This window comes from Myxine glutinosa, unplaced genomic scaffold (assembly GCF_964187855.1).
Source record: "Myxine glutinosa unplaced genomic scaffold, kmMyxGlut1.1 SCAFFOLD_686, whole genome shotgun sequence".
In the NCBI taxonomy this organism is placed as follows: domain Eukaryota; kingdom Metazoa; phylum Chordata; class Myxini; order Myxiniformes; family Myxinidae; genus Myxine; species Myxine glutinosa.
The window spans coordinates 81,751-103,344 of record NW_027616781.1 but is presented as its reverse complement, the minus strand read 5'-3'; the positions used below and the strand labels follow the sequence as shown (position 1 = coordinate 103,344).

Below are 21,594 nucleotides of genomic sequence, written 5' to 3'. Positions count from 1 at the left end.
CAATATGGTCGTGCGTATGATGCGCCAGGTGATTTAATAAGCTTGGGGGTCGAAATGGACCCGGATGTTCGTGAGAGGCCAAGAGTGAGGTGTATGGCTGGTCCGGAGTGTATGGAACGAGGGTGCGAGCGAGAGGGTCCGGTGATGGGAGAGGTGCGAGGTGTGAGTGAGCAAGGTTGTGGTGGTATGGAATGGGTAGCGGGTTGCGGAAGCGTGACCCATGCATCGACACCAACAGGGGTAGTTTTTAGAGGGACAGGGGAGGAACGGGAGCCCCTTGGGGGTAATGTACTGTGGGGGCCCGGCCGGTTCGGCCCCGCGCTGACCCCGCAAGGGGCGACGCACGGGGTCCGGCAGGCGGGCAACGACTCGCATACGAGGTGGTCCCACAAGGTCCCACTCGCGCCGTATGACGGCAAGAGTGATCTACGAGCGTACCTGGCGCAGTTTGACTGTGTGTGTAAGGGCAACGGTTGGGGTGAGGACGAAGGTGGAGTACACCTGGTGGCCGCATTGCATGGCGCGGCAGCGGAGGTGCTGACGGCATTACCACTGGGTGCTCTCACCCTGCCAGCCCTCCGCGACGCCCTAATTAATCGATTCGGCATTGAACAGCAGAGCGAGCTTGTTAAAGCTCAGCTCGCGCTGCGAAAACGCAAGCCCCAGGAAACCATCGGGGAACTTGCCCATGACATTCGCCGCGCAGTGGGGATCGCACATGCTAACATGGCAGCGGATTCCCGGGAAAGCCTGGCGCTGGACCATTTTATCCAGGCCCTCCCGGATATTGAGCTCCGGCAACAGCTCGCCATGTGGCGCCCGCAGACTCTGAGCCAGGCGGCTGACGCTGCAGCCCGTTGGGAAGCAGCGAGGCCCCTGGCCCGGGGGAGTGAGCGTCACGCAGTGGCGGTCCGCCAGGTGGGACCCCCGATGGAGGGAGGACCCCTTAGGGGGCCCGCCCCCGACGTGAGTCCTGACCTGGCGGGCATGGTCCGGAGGCTGGTGGACCAGCGCCTGGCGGGACCTGGACCATGGCAGGCGGCCCCGGAGGTGGCCCGCGGTGGACCACGAGCGGGTAATCCAATTCGGACCTTCAGGGGGGGAAATTTGGAATTCCGGAGACAAGCACCTTATCAGGTGAGGTGCTATACTTGCAACCGTCTGGGTCACCTGGCGCGGCACTGTCGAGCCACGCGCCGGGATGATCCCCAGCGGTTGAGGTCCTTAACTCCGCCCAGGGGGGAGCGGGTTAGCCGACCCCAGACACCCCCCCGCCAGCCCCCGGGAAACTAGAAGGTTGGTAGGAGACTTAGGAGTAGGAGTAGGTTAGTAGGAGTTGGTTAGTAGGAGTAGGTTAGTAGGAGAAGATTTAAGTAGGAGACTTGGTACCTGTAGTGGGGACGTAGTAGCTTAGTGTTTGATAATGACGTGGGAGCGCTGAGTGTAAGGGAAGACGGAGGAGCGCGAGTTTTAGAAGGGAGTAGACAGAGCAGATGATGCAGTATGAATGGAAGTGCTGGTGAGCAGCTTCAAATGAGGCATCGGTGAGGCAATGCTCCGAGGTGTGTGTGAGTGTACAAGTGATGAATGAGAGAGCATTGCGGATGAGTGTCATGGTGAGTAGTGAGTGTTGTGGATCAGCGTGAATGCGCTTGGGGGAGAGAAGGGTGCAGGCGGCACCAAGTATGAGAGCACAGGTGTGCAAGTACAGGTGTGTGGAATATATGGAGCAGAGAATGAGTGGTGTGGAGAGAGTTGGAGTAAGTGGTACGGAGTGGTGTGCATGGTGCGAAGGTGTGGATGGGGGAAGAGTGGATCCCTTTCACGAGTACCCGGGGAGGGTAGTTGAAAGAGTAGTTAGAAGGTATAGGTAAATTGTGGTTGGATATTGGCATTTGTGGTGCGGTTGCAGAATGGTATTGTGGATGGGTGCATTGGTGTGGTGAAATTGGCTGGTCATGTGGCCTGTTAGTATGAGTGTGAATGGTTGGGCACTCCGCCACTGTTAGATGTCGGCCAGGTGAGGCCGCAGGTGGGCTCTGAGAGCCGTTAGTGTCAGTGGGTGCCTGAGGATCCCGGGTGTGGATCGGGCAGCCCGTGCCAGAGAGGGCACCGAGGGGGTGAGAGTGCGAGAGGGCCTTCCCCAGTTAGTTAGGATAGGGTGAGGAGCAGGTGAGCTCGGTAGGCAACAACAGTGGTGGAGGTGTGCAGGTGGGCGGAACAGCTGGGAGCGTTACACGACACAGCCACCGAAATTGTGTGGGAGCACCGAGTGTTGAATCGGGGAGTGAGACCCAACTTGATGGTGTGCACCACAGATGGTCAATGGGATTTTGGTTCTTCGAACCACATAGAGTAATGAGGGCCAATGGTTTGGCAGGAGAAAGACCCCGGGTAATGTAAAGTTGTTAAAGTCATTTAGGAAATAGTTAGGATTGATGAACCTGTCGCACCATACGCAGCCACTTACCTGAGGTGATGATGATGACTCCACACCTGTGTTTTCTTTGTTTTGTGTTGCAGGAAGTGAGAATTGCTGTTTGGATTTGTGAGACGCATCACGACGTGGATGAGACATTGGGGTGATTCCATCTCTCCCTCCTTAGGAGGGACTGATGATGAATTGGTGATGGCAAATTTTGATGTTGAGTTGGAGATGGCAAATTTTGATGAGAGTTGGAAATGGTAAATTTGATTGGTTAGGGGGAGAGAAGACGAATTTGGTTTATGGGAGGAACGGGGAAGACAGTAGGGACGTTTGTTGATGTGTAAAGTAGATGTTTATGGGTAGTGTTGTGTTTTGTGGATACAGTAAGGGGTAAGGGAGGGGCAATGTAGGTTACCTGGTGGGGGGGGGGGGGGAGGCGTACGGTAGGAACGTACCTGTCTCACCTGGTTCCCATGTGCCCCCAGTGTGCATTACCTTATATTGCATGCACTTTTGCGCCCTTACCACCTTACTCACCTGTCTTCATTTGTCTCCCACCTCCGAGGATCTGGCTTTGGGGCAGAGAGAGAGGAGAGAGAGGTGCTGGCTCCGCAGTTGTGGGCCTGTACTTCCGCTGCTTGCTGCCTGGATCGATACACCATATGGACCGCAATTTTTGTGGCCGCCCACAATGGAGCGCAGTTCTTTTGCGGTCAAGCACCACCCGTTGATGGACCTCTGGGTCAACGTGGCACCTATGCCATACAGGTGAACCACTTTTAGTTGGCCCCTGACGGCCACAATGAAGAAATGGACGCGGTTGGCTCCTTTCTTTATTTCTAAAGAAGCCAGAAGGCCAAGTGCACTCCATGAAGGCAAGACCAGCGGCAGAACATCGGCCGGCTGCGCCACCACCGGTGACCATGGACACTTGATTGTGGATTTTTATGGAACACTTTATTGGTGCACCGGATGGAGCTGACTGTGCATAATGGGGTGGTGCTTTTGGTGCTTGGAAGGGGTGCTCTGCACATTATTAAAAGCCGTAGGGCCACAGCGCACTCGTGGGTTGGTGTATCGATGCTGGCATGTGTGCTCTCCCTATGCATAACATCTGCATGTGTTCCTCAAAGAACAGGTCCTGGATCGTAGTGTAAATATCAGTGTAGTCTTGTATAAATGATGCTCCCTACCGGCTGTATGTTTAGTTTGAGGATGCTTTCCGCGATTCGGTTATCCTGTGGGTGTGTTTCTGTTAGGAGAAGGGTGCAACGTCGCAGGGGGACATATTTACTCATTTGTGAACATCTGTAAAACTGTCGCACTCAGGGTTGAGTTAATAGTAGAGGGAACTACATCTGAGTGCCACACTAAAGTAGGTAAAAATTTATCGGGTCGGGACGCCCAGAGGTAGAGAAGGGTGCAATGTTGCGGATATGGGATTTGCATCCATCCATATCCGCTTGTAAATATTCCCCTATTTCCTCAATACTTCCCAACTATCCCCAATCCCCCATTCCCTAGTCCCATTTTCTGTAAACAACACTCTGTAGACCCGACCTCCCCCTATTTCCCCCATTAAATGTCGTGCCCAGGTTCAGCGCATCTCATGTAAGACAACTATAGGACATCTTGCTAGTTATTCTTAGTCTATGTCAGTTAAGGACTCGTTTCCATTAATTCTGACCCTTCGTTGCACCAGAATGTGATTGTATGGCACCGTTAGGAAGTTTAGGACCTCCCAATACCTCCCCGCAGCTCTTCCTCACAGTTCTCTTCAACAATAACAACAACAACAACAACAACAACGGGCACAGGGAGTGCGCGTCCTCACTCCGGCTTGGTAGGAGTGGTGGGAGGACACCAGGCCTTCCCAACGAGCCGCCATCGGACATGTGCTCGACCGGGTTACCAAACAGGGGCTCCCTGTCGGCTCCTCGTCAAAGGTGGAGCCCGGTAACCCCCGCACCCAATGGAAGCGGTGGACCGGCCCCAGTTGGGGCGGAACCAACCAGCCGAGGGCGTGTCACTCCCCGTTGAGCATGCGCAGTGAGAGAGAGGTGACGTCAGATGCGCGCTGAGCTTGGAGCAAGCAAGACCACCTCCGAGCGCTGTGAGACCTCCCTGCATCTTTGAACCGTGCTTTATCCTGTCCCCGAGCCAAGGTGCACCTTGTGCCAGCGACCTACCTGTCCATTCCTGCCATCAATCCCCGTGTGAGTCTACCTTGTCCGTTTGTCCGTGGACTGTCTGGGTTTAGATAAGACTGTATTTAAGTGCCCATCTCTTCTGTGTCTTTACCTCACTCTGCCTTGTAATCTACCCCCTTTTCTCCACCACTGTAATTATACCCTCCTCCGGAGGTCTTGAGAACTGTACCCCCCTTGCGTCGTTTCATCTTTCCCAGTCGTCGTGTCCTTTCTATCATTGATTTGGCATAGCGCGATTTGGCCAACGTCTGGGTGAATCGGGTGGGTCGGGAAGAAACGGGGCACAACTGTTCGGCCGCGGTTACCTCCGCTCGGTAAATAACATCCAATCCGCGGACCGTAACAATATATATATATATATATATATATATATATATATATATATATATATATATATATATATATATATATATATATATATATATGTATATATATATTGTTACGGTTTTGCGAAGCCCGTTCCATAACCAAGGGGAGATTAAGCCCCTTCTTTTCCTTGGGTCTTCGAACCGCGAGACTGAGTCGCCACTTCCGGGCAGATGTGGAAAAGGGTCTCGGGACAATTTTCGCACGTACCTAAGTACCCACGCCGCCGCGGAAGCGGGGATCGAGTCTCGCATGAACCACGCGTAATTGAGTACACCTGAGCGGATGGCGTACCACGTGGTCCGTGCTGTTACCTTGCTATTGGAACCCGATCAGAGCGATCTAATTCGTACCATGCTAAGTCAATGATGGAAGAGACGAAACGCGGTCGAATCAAAGGAATAACAGATTTAATTATTATTTACACGATGTACAATGGTAGAAGAAGCAGAGACACAGGGCAGTCTTAAGCAGTCTTAACTTATTTTCCCCAGACAATGGGCCCACTTACACACACAGGCAGATGGATGGAGAATGTTCGCTCGTCGAATGCGCATGCTTCAGTCGCTCCAGGAACAGCTCACCCGGTCGTGGCCCTCTGGCGGTCACTGCACGTATCCCGGCGAAGGCAGGCAGGCAGGTGGGAAAATCCTCGCGTCTTGCCCGGCATGGCTGTCTTTCACAGCGCGATTAATACAACTGAGCGCTTTCACTCTCGTAACTGACACAGCACAACTCATCTGCACTCCTCGGGGATATGACTCCAGCTCAACTCCACTCATAACTCATGGGCTTGCCCTGCGCGCATCTCATAACTCAACGGAGGACCGAATACAGCGAGTCCCTTCACATAACTTGGCGCATCACACCCGAGCTCATATCTGAGGTGGGGGCTCTGGGCACAGGGTTATATCGCCACGCCCTGGCCCGCATCGAATGTTCCAAACCCCGCCTCTTGCCGCAGTGGTAAGCCACTCCCCTCGAGCCCTGATTGGCGGCTCGTTCTTACCGTCGGCTCCTCCTCCGCCTTCCTTTGGCCTTGATCGACTTGTTCAGGCCAGCCTCATGGTATTTCGCGCCAAAACCCAAAGCATCGAGGCATCGTAAAGGACGTAACTCTCACTATTCTACTCAATGCAAAACGACACACAGGAAAGGTCTACGCTTACATTTGCTATGAAATAACTGAGCTTTAAACGAGGCTACATGTTGTAGTGTAACTAAACTAGGAGGGGAAATTAACCTTTATTATAAAAACACAAAACTGCAACTATATATATATACATATATATATATATATATATATATATATATATATATATATATATATATATATATATGGTACCATATTGCCCGACAGCAACCAGGAAATTGAGGAGAACACCAGAATCCCTGCACGAGCGATTGTTTAATCAAAAAAGGCCCCAACACAAACATGTGTGAGGTGAAAGGAAAAGGCAGGTTATGAAAAAGGTTTGAAAGTGAAGAAAAAAAGAGGGTTTCATCTTTTGTGTTGCACGAACGCATGAAAGAGGTCCTCCTTGTGTTCACAGAAGGGACAAGTAACTTGTACTGAACTGTCAAAATGGTGTACCAGGGTATTTGAGGGAGGGCCCAATGGGGTAATGTCCATTGTATGTCTGCCAATAGACCATAGATAGGTAATGTGTACATGACAGGCCAAAGTGGAGCCAATGGACACCTGGGACCTAGTCGTTCTGACCACATTGCTATATGGGTTGATCCAGAAACAGATGGTGCTGCTCGTCTTTGTCTGTGGAGGTCATGATTCCCAGCTTTAGGTACAAAGTGTAAGGGGGAAGGTGATAAATATTAAAATAAACAGGGGGGAGAACCTTGATTTTGGGAAAAGCCAGCCGAAAGTCCTCCACAATACCGACACCTTCCCAGGCAATATTTATCAGTCTAAATTTCCTCATCACAATTCGGACAATTTGGTCTAAGAGTCGAACAGACCTAAACCCTAGACTTGTCGCAATTGCCCCAGCAGGTCTCCACCTAGACCCAGATGAATACCTGAGATCGCACACTTTGTTGATTTGTCCTTGTATGAATTTCTTCATCAAGGCATTGTTCTGGGGAATACCTGGGAGAATTGTTATGGGGAATACCTGGGAGAATTGTTATGGGGAATACCTGGGAGAATTGTTATGGGGAATACCTGGGAGAAACGGATTGTAAAAAAGAGACTCTTGGGGGAACATTTGGCCATTGCAAGCGTCAATTACTCGGTGGCCTTCCAGGTATCCAGCAAGCATTGGTAAAACATTGGAAGTGAGCCAAAATGAATCCGTTCCAGGTCGATCAGAAAAGTTTCCGGTCATACAGAAATCCACCGGCCTGTAGCAACAGAAAGTGCAAAAGGTCGCCAATGCGAGCTGCTCGGTGAACAGCAATTTTTGCATAGTTTGCAGACGAAAAGCCATGACTCGGCAGCTGATGCCCATAACACCTTGGGCACCCTCTTTCCGGGATGGCAAGGATTAGCCGTTTGGGTGGCTGCAAGGCAATAACTTTGTGTCATAACCTACTTTATATTGGGTTATTCATAACCAGGTGTGCATCCTCTATAGGACAGAGACCTAAGTTGTCATTCCCATGGTATTAATCTAATAATAAGTTCAGAGCTGTGTGTGGTTGCTCTCACAGTCCTAATTATTTCACCTGTGACCAAACCATAAAATAGCTTTTTGGGAATGTTGCTGTCTAAGAAAGGCATTCGGACAATGTGGATGGAAATGCATCTCGTTTATCAAATAATTTGGTGTGAAATTTATTATTATGGATGTCAATTTGTAATTCTAAAAAGGAAACTGAAGTGGATGTTTGGTTTTCCTTTTTTAATTCAAGTTCTTTTGGATAAATATCATCATGAAGCTGATCAAATATAAATCCATCATTAATTGCCAACAAATCGTCAATGAAGCTGAAGATGTTTCCGCATCTTCGTGCAGTTGTTAATTTATTCCTGCACATGTTCTGGACCCAATCAAACTCGTACATGTGCAGAAATAAATTTGCAAAGAAAGGGGCCGGATCTGAACCCATGGGTATGCCCACGGTCTGCTGGAGTATCTTGGGATCTGAACCCATGGGTATGCCCACTGTCTGCTAGAGTATCTTGGGATCTGAACCCATGGATATCCCCACTGTCTGCTGGAGTATCTTGGGATCTGAACCCTTGGGTATCCCCACTGCCTGCTGGAGTATCTTGGGATCTGAACCCTTGGGTATGCCCATTGGCTGCTGGAGTATCTTGGGATCTGAACCAATGGGTATCCCCACTGCCTGCTGGAGTATCTTGGGATCTGAACCCATGGGTATGCCCACTGGCTGCTGTTGTATCTTGGGATTTGAACCCTTGGGTATGCCCACTGGCTGCTGGAGTATCTTGGGATCTGAACCCATGGGTATCCCCACTGGCTGCTGGAGTATCTTGGGATCTGAACCCATGGGTATCCCCACTGCCTGCTGGAGTATCTTGGGATCTGAACCCTTGGGTATGCCCATTGGCTGCTGGAGTATCTTGGGATCTGAACCAATGGGTATCCCCACTGCCTGCTGGAGTATCTTGGGATCTGAACCCATGGGTATCCCCACTGCCTGCTGGAGTATCTTGGGATCTGAACCCATGGGTATGCCCACTGGCTGCTGTTGTATCTTGGGATCTGAACCCATGGGTATCCCCACTGGCTGCTGGAGTATCTTGGGATCTGAACCCATGGGTATCCCCACTGTCTGCTAGAGTATCTTGGGATCTGAACCCATGGGTATCCCCACTGGCTGCTGGAGTATCTTGGGATCTGAACCCATGGGTATGCCCACTGGCTGCTGGATTATCTTGGGATCTGAACCCATGGGTATCCCCACTGCCTGCTGGAGTATCTTGGGATCTGAACCCATGGGTATGCCCACTGGCTACTGGAGTATCTTGGGATCTGAACCCTTGGGTATCCCCACTGTCTGCTAGAGTATCTTGGGATCTGAACCCATGGGTATCCCCACTGGCTGCTGGAGTATCTTGGGATCTGAACCCTTGGGTATCCCCACTGTCTGCTGGAGTATCTTGGGATCTGAACCCTTGGGTATCCCCACTGGCTGCTGGAGTATCTTGGGATCTGAACCCTTGGGTATCCCCACTGCCTGCTGGAGTATCTTGGGATCTGAACCCTTGGGTATCCACACTGGCTGCTAGAGTATCTTGGGATCTGAACCCTTGGGTATCCCCACTGGCTGCTGGAGTATCTTGGGATCTGAACCCTTGGGTATCCCCACTGCCTGCTGGAGTATCTTGGGATCTGAACCCTTGGGTATCCCCACTGCCTGCTGGAGTATCTTGGGATCTGAACCCATGGGTATCCCCACTGTCTGCTGGAGTATCTTGGGATCTGAACCCTTGGGTATCCCCACTGCCTGCTGGAGTATCTTGGGATCTGAACCCTTGGGTATCCCCACTGTCTGCTGGAGTATCTTGGGATCTGAACCCTTGGGTATCCCCACTGCCTGCTGGAGTATCTTGGGATCTGAACCCTTGGGTATCCCCACTGCCTGCTGGAGTATCTTGGGATCTGAACCCATGGGTATCCCCACTGTCTGCTGGAGCATCTTGTTGCCAAATGTCAACATATACACACATATGATATACAGGGTGAGCCAGAAATATGGTTATTTGTAACACTCGTGTAAAGGTAATAAAAAGTTGCATTTCAGAACAAATTCTTACAAGAAATTGAAAGACAGAACATGCTATTTATTTGTGGAAAAGAACATCTAGGTCCTAGGAGATGCGCACCATTTCGTCTTGACACATTCCTCCAATCCTGGACGCCAATTATTCATGACGTTCTGCAACATGGCCACGTCAATGTCATTGATTTCAAGTCTGATGTTTTCCTTAAGTTCATGAAGAGTTTGTGGACGGTTAACATACACTTTGTCTTTTAGATATGAACACAATAAATAATCACATGCAGTCAAATCGGGTGACCTCGCTAGCCATGGAATATCGCCGTTTCTGGAAATGACATGCTTTGGAAAGAGCGCCCTTACAGTAGTTATGGACACTCTGGCGGTGTGGGAGGTTGCACCATCTTGGTCAAACCACGTCATTGGGCTCACTTCTGCAAAACTAAATCAGTAAAAAATTAAAATAATAAAAATGCATGGTATGCACTTCAACATCATGAATTAATTTATTTTGAAATACAATTTGTTATTTCCTTCACACGAATTTCAAAAATTACCATATTTCTGGCTCACCCTGTATATATATATATATCTATCTATAATTCCAGTAATCTCTGTGTGTGTGTGTGTCTGTGTGTGTGTCTGTGTGTGTGTCTGTGTGTGTGTCTGTGTGTGTGTCTGTGTGTGTGTCTGTGTGTTTGTTTGTCTGTGACCGCTGTTTCTCGACAACCACGGGTCCGATATACTTGAAACTTGCCAGGTATATTGCTGGGGACCTGAGGATGTGCCTTTTCAAGGTTTCATATTAATCGGAGAAGTAGTTACCGAGCTATGGCGATTTAGCCGTTCGCCGTTCGCTTTGGCTTTGCGAATGGACCAAACCATTTCATGTAAATAGAGGGGGGGGTTCTACCGTACTCGCAAGCCGTTCGCTTTGGCTTTGCGAATGAACCAAACCATTTCATGTAAATAGAGGGGGGGGTTCTGTGGTCGTTACTGCCACGTGGTTTCAAAGTTTTTTTTTGTTGTTGTTGTTTGCACGCATGTTTTTTTGCACCCACGTACGGGCACGCCCTAGTCTATCTATAATTCCAGTAATCTCTGTGTGTATGTGTGTGTGTATGTGTGTGTGTTTGTGTGTTTGTCTGTGACCGCTGTTTCTCGACAACCACGGGTCCGATATACTTGAAACTTGCCAGGTATATTGCTGGGGACCCGAGGATGTGCCTTTTCAAGGTTTGAAATTAATCGGACAAGTGGTTCCCAAGATATGGTCACCGTACTCGCAAGCCGTTCGCTTTGGCTTTGCGAATGGACCAAACCATTTCATGTAAATAGAGGGGGGGGTTCTACCATACTCGCAAGCCGTTCGCTTTGGCTTTGCGAATGGACCAAACCATTTCATGTAAATAGAGGGGGGGGGTTCTGTGGTCGTTACTGCCACGTGGTTTCAAAGTTTTTTTTTGTTGTTGTTGTTTGCACGCATGTTTTTTTGCACCCACGTACGGGCACGCCCTAGTCTATCTATAATTCCAGTAATCTCTGTGTGTATGTGTGTGTGTATGTGTGTGTGTCTGTGTGTTTGTCTGTGACCGCTGTTTCTCGACAACCACGGGTCCGATATACTTGAAACTTGCCAGGTATATTGCTGGGGACCCGAGGATGTGCCTTTTCAAGGTTTGAAATTAATCGGACAAGTGGTTCCCAAGATATGGTCACCGTACTCGCAAGCCGTTCGCTTTGGCTTTGCGAATGGACCAAACCATTTCATGTAAATAGAGGGGGGGGGGGGGGGCGTTCTACCATACTCGCAAGCCGTTCGCTTTGGCTTTGCGAATGGACCAAACCATTTCATGTAAATAGAGGGGGGGGTTCTGTAGTCGTTACTGCCACGTGGTTTCAAAGTTTTTTTTTGTTGTTGTTGTTTGCATGCATGTTTTTTTGCACCCACGTACGGGCACGCCCTAGTATATATAATTTAGGGTGGGCTTCAAAAAAGCAAAATGCAGATTTTCTCCGGGACATGGTCTACGTTTGTTCCCTTTGGTGTCAAAGGAAACCACACCAAATTTGAATGGAATCCAATAATATTTAGGGGTGCCACATCAGTGATGAATTTTCCCCCATGCAAAAATAGGAATTCCCATTTTTTGGGCTGTATATACACAAAATAAATACATAATTATATATATACATTAAATATAATATTAAAAATAAATATATAGTAAATATACATTAAATAATAAATATACATAAATACACATTATACATTATATATATACAATATATTATACATACAGTTTTGAGACTTCCTATGATCACTATCTGGGCAATTTTCATGCATGTTTTGTACAGGTTCCCGGGGTCAGGGGTACGCTTTTTTAGTGTGTAATATGTAGGCCTAACTTATTGACTGTGGCTCTTTTGTAGAGAGTGATCCTGTGGAGTAAGAATTAACAGGATTTTACCCACATTCTTGCTTATTTTGCAGATATGGCATGTGCTAGTACCAGTGTTTCATTGAAAACTCGGGCTCAGGATAATGTGTATCTCATTGGGTCCACTTCTGGAGATGCCATCAAAGGTGCCAAGCTCCCGACTGTGCATCAATCTCTTGTCCTGTTTTTCCATCACCTGAAAAAGGAGAATCGCACTGCCCGGGAGAGTGCAACCCTCACCATTGAAGAGGTTGTGAAGTTCTGGGAAAAAGCTCACCTACCTACAACGACGAAGCAGCACTGCATCCATCGTTTGGAGAGGCTATATGAAGAATGGAGGAGCCTCCAAAAAGGTGCAAAGCGGGGTGGTGCGACCCAAGAGAAAAAGGAAGCATCCTTCAAGGCCTCCTTGGAGAAGACGTTTGATCTTAGGCATGCAGATTCGGAGGCCATAATCACCAACCCCGAGGACAGGAAGTTTCTTCACGATCAATTCTCAGAGAGGAAGGCTTCAATGGGATCTGTAGACACTGTGTTGGAAGCAAAAACGTTCTTGTGTGTTTGAAAGATCAGCAGCCACGAGATGATTATCGTGAACTCCTAGAACTGACTGTCATCTACATGGGAGGAATCCCACCTCGTGGAATCCGGATCATGGCTCCAGGAGCAATGCACAGAGCCAGATGGATGGCAAAAGCACTATATTCACTACAGGTGTTCATGTTTCGGTCAGAGTTCCACTTGACACTTCGAGAGGCGAGAGAACTCCGAGCCTTCAACATTTTTGTCTGCCTTGTGTATGTACAGGCTTGGTTTCGGGCTCCACAAGCTATTGAGGCTCCCCTGAATGACATTAACCTCTTCAAGAAGTTGGAAAAGTTTGAACAAATCAATCAGAAGATGGCTCAGGCAGCCTTGAAGGCACTTGGCCGCCACACGTGGTACATGAGCCCAGTACTAGTGGCATTTGCATTCTTTGACACCAGAATTGACAAAGAAAGCAAGATCAATATGATTGAAGCATTGAAAAATGACGGTGAAAACCCCTCTCCAAAGAGACCAGCTATCAAACGAGGAACCGCCCTGTCAATCGCTGGCCTCATAACAAAACACACCAAGCATTTCTTCAGCATCCTAGGGACCCCAACTGATTGGATGGATAAGGATCCTGGTTCATGGGAGCAAGAAACCAGCTTTCAGGAAGCAAAGAAAGCCGCCAGTGGCTTAGTCGTGGTGAACGACAGGGCAGAAAGGGGTGTCGCATTGATACAAGACTACAATAAGCTCCTTACAAAGGATGAAGAGCAAAAGCAAGCTCTGCTCCAAGTTGTTGCTGCTCACAGGAAGATGTACCCCGATGCCAAGAAAGCAACAGTGGTGAAACAGGCCCAGAAATAGGAGTTACATTTCTCATTATATTTGGGTTTTTTAGTATTATGTGATATGGTGTCTCTTCATTTTATGAACTGAACATTTGGATTGTCATCATTGAATTTGAGTTTTCATAGCAATATAGTGCTATTTGTGCAGCTATTGTAACTTGTGTTTGCTAGAATACAAAGAAAGTGAGTGGAGGGTGGATTTTCATCAAACAAACTTCTGGTTTTGCTTTCGATCCATATATAGAAAAGTTTTGTAGACACCTTTAGTTTGAAGGCTGATGTGGCACCCCTAAATAAAATCAGATTGCTTTCATATTTGGTGTCTTTTCATGTTGGAACAAAAGGAACAACATAAAGCCATGTCCCAGTAAATATTTAAAAACAATTATTTTGAGCACCACCCTAATATATATATATATATTTGAAAGCTGGAGAACTGCACATATATTTGGATTGGTTTGCTCCTGGCTGCATCCAGGGGATTCCATATAATGAGTGGATACCAGAGGTAATGTGCCATGTGGCAGATGGCACTTATCGCTCCCATTAAGGTACAGCATAGCTGGATGGGATACCTTAATGGCGGTTCACCACTGATGGTATGAAATCGCATAGTGACTGGTATATAACCGAAAGGTTTTCAGAGTCATAAGTGTATGCAGTACTCACTGCGTTGCCCTGATGAGCCCCAAAAGGGCGAAACCAGGTCGGTAACTGTGGGTTTTACATACACTTATGACAGTATCTGAACTAAGATCAAAATTCTGCTCTGTCAGAGGGTTCTCTTGAGAGCTTGACAGGCAGAGCGTATGTACATGGCAGTGACGTCATTACTTGCGCTCATTGAAAGCTGGAGAACTGCACATATATTTGGATTGGTTTGCTCCTGGCTGCATCCAGGGGATTCCATATAATGAGTGGATACCAGAGGTAATGTGCCATGTGGCAGATGGCACTTATCGCTCCCATTAAGGTACAGCATAGCTGGATGGGATACCTTAATGGCGGTTCACCACTGATGGTATGAAATCGCATAGTGACTGGTATATAACCGAAAGGTTTTCAGAGTCATAAGTGTATGCAGTACTCACTGCGTTGCCCTGATGAGCCCCAAAAGGGCGAAACCAGGTCGGTAACTGTGGGTTTTACATACACTTATGACAGTATCTGAAGTAAGATCAAAATTCTGCTCTGTCAGAGGGTTCTCTTGAGAGCTTGACAGGCAGAGCGTATGTACATGGCAGTGACGTCATTACTTGCGCTCATTGAAAGCTGGAGAACTGCACATATATTTGGATTGGTTTGCTCCTGGCTGCATCCAGGGGATTCCATATAATGAGTGGATACCAGAGGTAATGTGCCATGTGGCAGATGGCACTTATCGCTCCCATTAAGGTACAGCATAGCTGGATGGGATACCTTAATGGCGGTTCACCACTGATGGTATGAAATCGCATAGTGACTGGTATATAACCGAAAGGTTTTCAGAGTCATAAGTGTATGCAGTACTCACTGCATTGCCCTGATGAGCCCCAAAAGGGCGAAACCAGGTCGGTAACTGTGGGTTTTACATACACTTATGACAGTATCTGAACTAAGATCAAAATTCTGCTCTGTCAGAGGGTTCTCTTGAGAGCTTGACAGGCAGAGCGTATGTACATGGCAGTGACGTCATTACTTGCGCTCATTGAAAGCTGGAGAACTGCACATATATTTGGATTGGTTTGCTCCTGGCTGCATCCAGGGGATTCCATATAATGAGTGGATACCAGAGGTAATGTGCCATGTGGCAGATGGCACTTATCGCTCCCATTAAGGTACAGCATAGCTGGATGGGATACCTTAATGGCGGTTCACCACTGATGGTATGAAATCGCATAGTGACTGGTATATAACCGAAAGGTTTTCAGAGTCATAAGTGTATGCAGTACTCACTGCGTTGCCCTGATGAGCCCCAAAAGGGCGAAACCAGGTCGGTAACTGTGGGTTTTACATACACTTATGACAGTATCTGAACTAAGATCAAAATTCTGCTCTGTCAGAGGGTTCTCTTGAGAGCTTGACAGGCAGAGCGTATGTACATGGCAGTGACGTCATTACTTGCGCTCATTGAAAGCTGGAGAACTGCACATATATTTGGATTGGTTTGCTCCTGGCTGCATCCAGGGGATTCCATATAATGAGTGGATACCAGAGGTAATGTGCCATGTGGCAGATGGCACTTATCGCTCCCATTAAGGTACAGCATAGCTGGATGGGATACCTTAATGGCGGTTCACCACTGATGGTATGAAATCGCATAGTGACTGATATATATATATATATATATATACATATATATACATATATATATACATATATATATATATATATATACATATATATATACATATATATATATATATATATACATATATATATACATATATATATATATATATATACATATATATATACATATATATATATATATATATACATATATATATATATATATATATATATATATATATATATATATATATATATATACATATATATACACATACATACAGTGCATTCATAAAGTATTCAGACCCCTTCACTTTTTTCAGATTTTGTTAGGTTGCCGCCTTATGCTGAAATCGTTTAAATTCATTTTTTCTCTCATCAATCTACATTCAATACCCCATAATGACAAAGAGAAAACAGGATTCTAGAAAGTTTTGCGAATTTATTAAAAATAAAAAACTGAAAAATAACATTTACATAAGTATTGTTATGAATTTGGGTAGAGGAATATCTAGAGCCAGATAGAACTGTATAGGTAGGTACTCGACTGTCATGATAGGGAATCTACCTGTAATGAGTTCTATGTTTAGCCCGTTTTGTCGGTATAAGCTGTATCTGTGTCCCCGCCACGAGGGGGGCGGGGCATGCTAATTAGTACAGGGATTATGGCTAATATTCCTTTGTTTGTCGTTCCCACTGTCGCCAAACCTGTGTCCCTTATGGCAAAGCATTCACATAGACACTAGATAGATCCCTTAGAGCACACATTAAATAATTTCCCTCCCTTACAATAAGACTTTGGAAGACAAGCAGACAGCAGCTGCGCAGTGCGCGACCATGGGCGACCAAGCATCGAGCAAGGCTGGGAGCCACGCCCAGGAGGACTGTTGATTGGCCAGGGGGAGGGGCGAGCAACACCACAGGGCGGGAGGCACTTGGCCAATGGGAGGACACCAGCGCAGTCAGAACATTCGAGATGTCGAAAGACGAGGCTCTGATTCGGAATGCGCCAGAATTGACGTCACACGCGAGGTGACAAAATAACTCGCTGGACGACATTTTCTTCTTCGCGCTGGACCCCTTCATGTTGGAGATCGCCATTCGCCCTCTTTTTGCCTCTACGCTGGACCCATCATGCTTGCTCTTTCTTTTTGCCTGGATCTTTCATGCTTCGCTCTTGGAGATCTCTCGGCGCTCGGAGCTCTTAGATGGTTCGTCGTGGTGCTCGGAGCGAGCGAGACCTTGCGTGCGGCAGACAGGCTGGGAGCTAGGCGTGCCGCTGAGCAGACGAGGCCGGGGCCTACCTGGCGGCATGCGCTCGGGGCCTACCGGAGCACACGAGCAGGGTGGACAGAGGTTTCTTCGTGCCACTGGAGCCTAGACGATTCCGGACGACACACTGCAGACTACTGACAGATAAGGCCGCACCCCACAGAACATTACACGACGGGACAGTTATATTATGTAATTCATTCCTTTGTCTCGTATTTGGAAGTCAATGTGTGGGATCCCGATTTAGGAAAATTATTTATCTTCCGTCGCATTTCATTGTCTTGGGTTTGAAATAAATCATTCTCTTTGTACATTTTACCTCCCGTGTTCGTTGAGTTACTTTCCCCTGCAGGATCGGAGCTGCCATCGGTTCGCTATCGGTAAGCGCTTCCGCTTCTTCATCTTCGCTTCTTCCTCCCGTGCTCTTATAGCCGAATCCGTGTTTCATCGTCACCTCCATTAAAGCCGTTTGGTCATTCGCGAGCCCTGGTGTTAATCGAAGGGATCGCTCGACAGTATTCAGATCCTTTGCTGTGACACTTGAAATTTAGCTCAGGTGCCTCCCATTTCTCTTGATCATCTTTGAGATGTTTCTACACCTTGATTGGAGTCCACCTGTGGTAAATTCAATTGATTGGACATGATTTGGACAGGCACACACCTGTCTATATAAGGTCTCACAGCTGACAATGCATATCAGAGCAAAAACCAAGCCATGAGGTCAAAGGAACTGCCTGCAGAGCTCAGAGACAGGATTGTGTTGAGGCACAGATCTGGGGAAGCCTACAAAAAATTTCCGTTGCATTGAAGTTTCCCAAGAGCACAGTGGCCTCCATAATTCTTAAATGGAATAAGTTTGGAACCCGGACTCTTCCTAGAGCTGGTCGCCTGGCCAAACTGAGCAATCAGGGAAGAAGGGCCTTGCTAATAGAGGTGACCAAGAACCCGATGGTCACTCTGGCAGAGCTCCAGTGATCCTGTGTGGAGATGGGGAAACTTCCAGAAGGACAATCAAAACTGCAACAATCCACCGATCTGGGCTTTATGGCAGAGTGCCCAGACTCTCCTCCAGGGACTCCAGAGAGAGCCTCTCCTCAGTGAAAGACACATGAAAGCCCGTTTGGAGTTTGCAAAAAAAGCACCGAAAGGACTTCAGACTGTGAGAAACAAGATTCTGTGGTCTGATGAAACCAAGATTGAACTGTTTGGCCTCAATTCTAAGCATCATGTCTGGAGGAAACCAGGCACCACCCATTACCTGCCCAATACCATCCCAACGGTGAAGCATGGTGGTAGCAGCATCATGCTGTGGGGGTGTTTTTCAGCAGCAGGGACTGGGGGACTGGTCAGGGCTGAGGAAACAATGAACGGAGCAAAGTACAAAGATATCCTTAATGAAAACCTGAAACAGAGCGCTCAGGACCTCAGACTGGGCCGAAGGTTCACCTTCCAACAGGACAATGACCCAATGCACACAGCCAAGACAACGCAGGAGTGGCTTAGGGACAACTCTGTGAAGGTCCTTGAGTGGCCCAACCAAAGCCCTGACTTGAACCCAATCAAACATCTCTGGAGAGACCTGAAAATGGCTGTCCACCGAAGGTCCCCATCCAACCTGACAGAGCTTGAGAGGATCTGCAGAGAAGAATGTTAGAAAATCCCCAAATCCAGGTGTGCAAAGCTTGTCACATCATACCCAAGAAGACTCGAGGCTGTAATCGCTGCCAATGGTGCTTCAACTAAGTATTGAGTTAAGGGTCTGAATACTTATGTCAATGTGACATTTCAGTTTTTTATTTTTAATAAATTTGCAAAACTTTCTAAAATCCTGTTTTCTCTTTGTCATTATGGGGTATTGAGTGTAGATTGATGAGGGAAAAAATGAATTTAAACGATTTCAGCATGAGGCTGTAACATAACAAAATGTGAAAAAAGTGAAGGGGTCTGAATACTTTCTGAATGCACTGTATATATATATTGTTATTGTGATGTTATATTGTGTTAATATAATTAGATTGTGAAGATTTGAATTAGATTGTGATTGAATTAGATTGTGTTAATATTGTGTTAATAGGCCAATACAAGCAATCAGTCAATTTCGCAAAGCCGAGCTCCGCAAAGCCGAGCAATGCATACGGGTGTTTGGTCTCCTGTAGGTTGGGTCCGTCCGGCATCTCGATTCAGGGGAGGAGGTTTTGTTGGGCCAAGGCACCAGGTGCCATCTCTGCGCAACGCCTAAATAAATAATATACACATATACACATACAGTATCTACATGATTTTATGAAATATGCGTTTAGTATCATGGATTCATGGGAAATCCCTTTGGTGATCATGGTTTCTCACCTTTGAATTTTTTCCAGCTGCCTGGCACTCTTCTTTCCACTCACTAGCTGCTGGCCAAAAAATCTATGGATTGAGGAGGGATTGAAAGAAGGTGAGTAAGGAGAGTGCAACACTTTCTTGGCATCAAGACTGAAAATAATGGGGAAGATGAATTGATTTGATAAAAATGTTCCAGCTTTCTGTTGCTTTACCAATTCATTTTGAACATCCATTATGATCCCCATGCTTTTTTAAAAACAGGGGGATATTGTAATCAGCTCTGCCTGTCAATGTGTATGAATGTCTGTCCGTCACGCCGTCCGTCCGTCACGCTATCTCCTCCTAAACGGTTGTGCAGAAAGTCGCCAAATTTGGTAGTTATGATCATCACATGGTAAGAAGGTGTGAGAGCAGTATTATTTTTGGCCCTGCCCCTGGGACCCTGTAGTGAGGTCAAAAGGTCAAATACCAAAAAAATGCAATTATCGGCACAATTTGAAACACTTTTTAATGAAACTTTATAGATGCAATCCACATATGGGAATGCATGGAATATGTAACGATTTTTCGATTCCCCCCCCCCCCCCCCCAAGTTCCTACCTCAAGGGGTGGGGACTTGGGCTGTCAGGGGTTAAAACAGGAGATACTTTGAAACTCAAAATTTGATGTTTGGTCATTCCTGGTTGAACTTTTCGCAATCTTTCACCTTTGCGTTACGTAAAAATGTGGAGATTTGTAGTGGCACACCATCGACTTCACTTCGCTCTAGTTTACTCCTTACTTTACACTTTACACTCCTTATTTGTAGTGGCACACCTTACTTTTACACGACTAAGTTTCTTTAGTGGGTCCGAACATAGGAGCATCCATTGCTTTAGCGCACCTTCCATGGATTCCTGCTGATGTTCTGAAGGTTCAGGGCGAATAGGTAGTCTCTCGCACCCACGTAAAGCCTTCCACGCTCCAAGTCCAGCAGGAAAGGATGGAAGTTGGCCGTGCTGAATCGTGACCCGAAGTGATGCACACCATCTAAACGCTGCACCTCTGTGAAGAGCCAACACAGGCAGGGATCATAGATTATTCAAAATGAAGTCTTTGACATTTACATTTACGTGCTCTCCTTTGGCTCTTATATTTGTACTGAAATGCATTGTGTATTAATGCTGGATAAAACAAATCGGTGTCCAGGGAAAAGCTGGAAAACGTGAAGGCCACATGACTAGTGAATGTCACAACTTGTGAAAGCCACATAACTAAATCATCATGTTTTTTCAGCCTCACTGTTTTAAACAACTTGACTTTGCCTCTTGGAAGGCTAATTCAACTGAAGGCAATCTCTTTTCCTTCCACCAATAATTATTTGATATTTTTCACATTCGTTATACGTTCCATTTAAATACCAAGGCTGCGTTTTTCTCCACTCTTTGGGGTGGTTATTGCTTGGTTCTTTCATTCATATATCAGTAAAAAAGGTGGCAGAAGACCGTTAAACACCCCCTTTTTAAATCTTGTCACTTATGTTTATCTTAACTCTTATATTTATCTCAACACTGATACTTATGTCATTACTTAACACTTATACTTATCTCATTACTTAACACTTATACTTATCTTATTGCTCAACACTTTTACTTATCTTAATGCTTAACACTTGTACTTATCTTATTGATAACACTTATACTTATCTCATTACTTAACACTTATACTTATCTTAATGCTTAACACTTGTACTTATCTTAATGCTTAACACTTGTACTTATCTTATTGCTTAACACTTATACTTATCTTATTGCTAAACACTTATACTTATCTTATTGCTAAACACTTATACTTATCTTATTGCTAAACACTTATACTTGTCTTATTGCTAAACACTTATACTTATCTTATTGCTAAACACTTATACTTATCTCATTACTTAACACTTATACTTATCTTAATGCTTAACACTTATACTTATCTTATTGCGAAACACTTATACTTATCTTATTGCTAAACACTTATACTTATCTTATTGCTAAACACTTATACTTATCTTATTGCTAAACACTTATACTTATCTCATTACTTAACACTTATACTTATCTTAATGCTTAACACTTGTACTTATCTTATTGCTTAACACTTATACTTATCTTATTGCTTAACACTTATACTTATCTTATTGCTCAACACTTATACTTATCTTATTGCTT

At 46.3% G+C, this 21,594-nt stretch overlaps 1 protein-coding gene across 1 annotated transcript in view; it reads right to left on the bottom strand.

Annotated features, from left to right (window-relative positions):
* LOC144889077 (semaphorin-3B-like) overlaps window positions 1-20,650 on the bottom strand; it is an 89,553-nt gene extending 68,903 nt beyond the window's left edge. The window contains exons 1-3 of the mRNA XM_078768905.1: window positions 20,512-20,650; window positions 20,283-20,443; window positions 19,421-19,483 (exon numbers count right to left, since the gene is read on the bottom strand). Coding sequence (XP_078625031.1) covers window positions 19,421-19,483; window positions 20,283-20,443; window positions 20,512-20,650 — 363 coding nt within the window. The remainder of the gene's footprint in view (window positions 1-19,420; window positions 19,484-20,282; window positions 20,444-20,511) is intronic.
* Between the last annotated feature and the right edge of the window lie 944 nt (window positions 20,651-21,594).